Here is a 6,000-nt window from a genome sequence, read left to right as displayed (position 1 = left end):
TCCAGACGGCATTTTCCCCTCGGCTTGGCTTGATGACGTCAGCTTTTCTCCAGGACTGCTTCAAGTCACAACGCTGCACTGCCACCGCCTGGCCGGAATGGCCCATTACAGGCTTCTTGATGCCAAAGAGATCTTTCTAGGCTTCCGATCTTACGAGCTGGACATTCCATTCTCCGGCTAACACCTCCCTCGCCGGGGGGTTTAGTGTGCCCACCCTCTCCACGGAGAGGTACCCATTTTATCTACTCGCTGAAGCTTTTGAACAGCTGGGTGGACGGTGAGCTGGGGACAAGGTTGGTAGCTCACACCAGCACGGGGCTAGAACTGACAGCCGTTCTGTTCAGCTCAGATGTTACTTATAACCAGAGGATAAACCCCCTGTGCTGAATCCCCCCCAACTCATTTTACACACTGAATGCTATCAGATGTATTCTGTTGGTAAACTTCAAAGAGCAGAACGTGCAGCGGAAAGTGCATTTCCAGCAGAACTTCAATGAGAAATCCTTTGACCCCCCCCAGCCAGAATAGCGAGACAGACAACGGTTTGGAATAAAACAAGGGCCACTTTATTAACTATTTAACAGAACATCGCAGCAATAACAACTAAGCAAGCATGGAACAGGCAAGGCAGGCGTCACTCCCTGACCAACCCCCTTGCCCTTGAAGGGCTTGTCACTCAGCTCTGATCGTGAGCCAACTCTCTGGCTCGTAACGAGCAGCCTAGCAAACTGGTTGCCCCCTAGGAGCGCCTACCTCTGAAGCCTTCCAACTTGCAGGGAGGAGCCTACTCTAAAAGGTTCCCAGTGGAGGTGATCAGACAAATGCACCCCGTCAGCCCTATACAGGTCCGGGAACACGACCCGTATATCGGGGTGCGGCAAAAAACATACCCAACCCAGACAATGCTCTGTCTAAGTTGTGCAGTCTTGCGAGCAAAAATTATACTTTCTGAGCTACTGGCATTAAAGTTGTGAGCAAGGGATTTGGCTACTGAATAAATTAATTTGCTCTGGAGCCATCCTTCCTGCGCTAAGAAAAAATGTGTGAGCCGGAGGCTAAAAAACGGTGAGCTAGCTAACACTCAGGGCTCTTTTTGTAGCAGGAACTCCTTCGTATATTAGGCGACACACCCCTAATGTAGCCAATCCTCCAAGAGCTTACAGAGCTCTTCTTACAGGGGCTACTGCAAGCTCTTGGAGGATTGGCTACATTAGGGGTGTAGCCCCCACCCACCAGCAGTGTTGCTGGGCAGGTGAGAGCTCTGAACTTTAAAGAGTGCTTCATGTCCAACACACAGCAAACCCAGACTCTCCAAACATCCTTGTAAAACTAGGGGATGGTAGAATTGGATCTTGCTGATTCCTACTGATGCACATGATGCCCGGTTCTAAATGTTGTGCATATGATTTCCCAGGTAATAATTAGTACACCCAAATGTGAAGCTGATGGGCATGGTAAGAACTGAAGATGAAGCTCCCACTTTCATGTAGATGTGTCTTCATCTTGCATATCAGTGTTTCAGTACAGGAATGACTTTGTATGATTCTGCCCTTGCAGTGGAGCTGAGACACTGGGGAAATTCAGATTTAAATGATTTGAATGCTGCCCTGGAGATAAGCTAGTGCTAAATGATTTGAATGCTGCCCTGGAGATAAAATCTATGTGTGGAATTTGTGATGGAGGAATATGATGATTGTCTTTCATCCTGCACTTAGAAGAATATGTTTGTTCGTTTATTTGTATACTTTTAACCTGCTTTTCTCCACTCAACAAGGACTGAAGTCTACTTTGCAGTATGAGAAAATAACTACAACAGCAAATACAACAAACTGATGTGTCATGAACAGACTAACTTACAGAGGAGGAGAGGAGCAGAGCACAAAGTAAAAGCTCTGCCCTTGGTAACAACAGTGTCTCCCCAAGAACTTCCTTCCAGGAGTCAGCCTCTCTTTTAAACCTCCAGGAATGGGGGGGGGGGGAAAGAAGTAAAGCATCACTGTTGTACCGTTGGGCACCTTAATGGTTAGTGGGAAAGACCAGTGCAGTCACTGAACTGAATCATCCAAATGTTCTCCTAGTCACGTGGTGCCTTGCTCATAAATAAGCAGCTCCCATATGGCTGAAAGAATGTTCAAATGACACCTAAGAAGAAACATGTTTTGTGATTAGTCTTTTAACAATTATTTGTGGAACAATTGTTTACTTAATTCTGTTGTAAATACCACTGTGGTAAAAGGAACAGCAAATTAGAAGTAATTATGAAATTGGAGAGGAGGTAAATGAGGGTGTGCCTGACACAATGGGTAATTGTTCACAACCCTTTTTAATTACAAATATTTCCTCTAGAGTAAGCTATTTTTCAGGAGTCTTTGTGACCAATGAATTCTCTGTGTTGTTTGACTGCCTTGATCAGGGACAGGGGTTCATCAGGTAGGCTTCATCTTTTAGTGGGAGTTAATAAGGCAGAAAATTAAACTATCCTCTGAAGGTAGATAATTAGTGATAGAATGACTGATGGAAAGACTGAAGAAACAAAATATTAGGTTTTCTTAGAACAGTTACCAATTAACACAAACTAATTAAAGCAAACAGTGAAGAATGTAACCTGTTACAGTGTCTGGGTACCAATCCATTTGTTACGTTTGCTGTATAGTTGTTTTGAAGCTCTATGAGATTGTCCTCCCCTTCTTGCTTTACACTCCAGTATATCTGCTTGATGGGAAGCCTAGGTCGTGTGTGGCATGCATGTACCCAAGTAATGTGTGAAGTGTAAGCAGCCCCGTAGCTAGGGAATTCTTTGGGAGGGGGCCTTGGGGGGGCCCGCCAGCTAATTAAATGGAAGTACAGTGCAGGTGGTAAGTTGGAGCACTTTGGGGGCAGCCCTGGAGGGAGGGGGCCCAGAAGAAACACAAGGGGGCCAGGCCCCGTGGGCCCCATGTTAGCTATGGGCCTGAGTGTAAGTTGTTAGGTTAAGGACAGAATACATTGGTTGAGCATTGGTTTGTGGTTGTTTGTTTAAAGTTATATAACCAAGGAAAGAGAACTGCAATAAAGAATAACATTGCTGTTGATTTATTTGATATGCCTGGTCTGTGTGCTCCTTCTTTGTAAAGGCACGGAAGGAAGATGATAAAAATTAGATCACTCATGTTGTAAATCACATAATTGTCTGTGCAGTGTCTAGAGAAAGGATAAGCTTATGTCTGATCACTTCTGCATAATTTTCATATGCTTGTATTGACTTGGGCAGTAGATCAATCCATGACCCTTTTCTGCGTAAATAGTACCCAGGGTGGGTCTCCATTCTGCCCTCCCTCAGCAAGTTTCAAATGCAATCTGTGACTGGTGGATGCAAGAAATTGTTTCTCCATAATGATTGCATGTGTTTGTTTGCATCAAATATGTGATGACTAACTGGGAAATCTAGGAGAGAGAAAAAAAGAAGTATATGCCTTGACACTTAAATGTCATAGATCTTTACATTAGCAAACTGCATCTCTGTTCTTTCAGGATGGGTCTTAAGAGAGATTTTTGTAAACACATTTCCCACAGTGTTTCTTACTTAACAAGCAGTTTATGTGGTAAACTATTTTGTTTTGGCTTTTAATGTAGATAATTCTGAAAAGAAGTTGGTATGAAACGATAAAAACTGTCAGTTTACAGTTTTGTAAATGTGTCATGCTGCACGACAAGTGCATGACTCACTATTTTAAATTGTATTAGGAATAACAATGTATGACAGGCGTATAATATTTCAAATTGAAGAAGAGATGTTGAGTAGGCTGCTGTTCTTTGTGGTGTATCCTTTGTTGAATGCATTTTCCATTTACTTAGAATAATGTGCTGACATGATTAATGCTAATAGGGTTGACCTTTTGGTAGGTGGGATCTCAGTGTAATGTCAGGAGACCTTTATGTACAGTTCACTACTGACTCAGTTCTCATGAAAAATAAGATTGTGATCAAAGTTACTGAACTCTAAACTGTGTGTTCACCAGCCATAAAATATTAGCGCCCCCCCCCAACCACAGAGTCAGTTCTTAAAGCAACCATTCTAGTTCAGGCAAGTCCTGGATATTTTTTATAGGTTTTCATCTTGAATCCACACAGCAATAGCTGTGTGAGTTTATCAACCTTGGGACTGGAAGCCTATGATAAGGGTAGTAGGGGTTTTTTTTGGTCCTTCCTTATCCTTATTTCCATTTTTTACTTTGTTTCTATTTTCTGCATTTCCACCATCCCCATGCCTAGTGTACATATAATCTAGACTAAAAGCATGCTCTTTAGCCCCATTCCCTCAGAATACTTAAAATTTCCAAATTACCTCCTGGCATAAAACCTATGAGTGCAGACACATGAAATAATTCCATCAAAATGAGTAATCCATTCTTCATGTTTTTAGATGCCTCCTGTAAACAGAATTGTAACATATGGTTGTCATGGTATGGTAGGGTTGCCAAGTCTTCTTACCTTGGCAGCAGGGGAGCCTTGCCGGGCTCTGGGAGCTCCTCAATGGTGCGCATGCGCAAAGCGCGCACGCGCTGCCAGCACGTCACAAGAAGTGACGTGCTACATCGCTCACGTTGAGGGCGTGGCCCAGATCGTCAGAGGGAAAACCATAGAGTTTTCTCTTTTACGATCTGGGCCACGGCCCCACGCGATCAACGTGGGTGCGACACGGCCCCACGTGAGCAACGTGGCTGCGTCACCTCTGGTGACGCAGCCACGCTGCGCTTCGGGGGCGGAGTTCCCCCGGGGCCCGATTCCATGGCGGAGGAAATTGGGCCTCCAAAGCGGGATAGGAACGACCTTTGCCACTCTGAACTGGTTTCCGCTAGATCAGTTCCTGGGTCAAAAGTAGTAGGCAAGCCAAAACTCAGAGCAGGTAATCAATATTTCACTGCTGATATGCAAACGAGAGCTCAAAGCATTACTGAAATCCAAAGATTTCAAACTGTAGCTCATGAACTTAGTCCAGCTTCAAGGATGAGAATATTTCAAAGGCAGTAGCATAAGAAGATGGTAGGTAATTGGAGGGTGGGCATGCAAAAGGCACAAGACATATGAGATGGTTAGAAGTTGGTGAAAGTGGTTAATCCCTTCTCTTTTAATTTCTAGGCATTACCCAAAGCAGTCCTTTACTACCGTGGCGGACACGCCTGAAAACCTTCGACTGAAACAACAAAGTGAATTGCAAAGTCAGGTAATCTGTGAATTAATTTGGATATGTTAATAATTTGGAACTGCCATCTACAGGCTAAAGAACAACAAGCCCTGCAAGGACATTCCAAACAAACATTAAAAGCTGACTGTGAGATAAGAACTTTGTACAGTGGTTATTGGCTGCTACTGTTGTACGAATATTAACAACTACTAGCACTTTAATATGATTTTATAATTTGTTTCAACTGCAACTTATGTTTTTAATTTAATTATCTGTTTTTATGTAAGCTGCCCTAAGCCGGCTTTGGCCAGGAGGGCGGGGTAAAAATCTGAATAAATAAATGAATAAATACTAAATATGTTAATAATAGCTGACATAGCTTCTCACTAGTATTTATACTAAGGGTTGGTTCACTTGCCATACAAGAAATCTTAAAGTTCAAGCAGTTGCATGTGGCCTGAGTCATTTTACATTAACTAGGGTAGCTGGGGGAAAAAAAGCACTGACATGATTGCAGTGTTGCTTGGCTATTTCTGTTTCATCTGTTTTATTGATTAGACCATTTGAATACAAGGAAAAAACTCAACATGGTCATACAAATTTTGTGGCATGAGAAACTTGTATTGAATGAAAAGAAAGCTAAAAAGAAATACAGGAAGTTCACACAGATCTCTTATTCTCCCTCATGGTTCCTACTACTGCCTGCACAAGCCTGTGTGTACATAAGTATGGGATGTGCAGAAACAAGGCTCTGTGACATGTTTATGGAAACCTGACCATGGATTTTGCATCTATAGTAGACTGGATCATGCCCTATGTGAAAGAATAATAAACAG

The 6,000-nt window shown here is 43.0% G+C and overlaps 1 protein-coding gene across 1 annotated transcript in view; it reads left to right on the top strand.

The window, feature by feature from the left end:
• Positions 1-6,000, top strand: part of NEBL (nebulette) — a 215,919-nt gene that overhangs the window by 71,601 nt on the left and 138,318 nt on the right. Inside the window, exon 3 of the mRNA XM_015410010.1 lies at positions 5,119-5,203. Coding sequence (XP_015265496.1) covers positions 5,119-5,203 — 85 coding nt within the window. The remainder of the gene's footprint in view (positions 1-5,118; positions 5,204-6,000) is intronic.

Source organism: Gekko japonicus, unplaced genomic scaffold, assembly GCF_001447785.1.
Source record: "Gekko japonicus isolate JY-2015 unplaced genomic scaffold, Gekko_japonicus_V1.1 scaffold101, whole genome shotgun sequence".
NCBI lineage: Eukaryota > Metazoa > Chordata > Lepidosauria > Squamata > Gekkonidae > Gekko > Gekko japonicus.
This window is presented reverse-complemented; position numbering and strand designations above follow the sequence as displayed.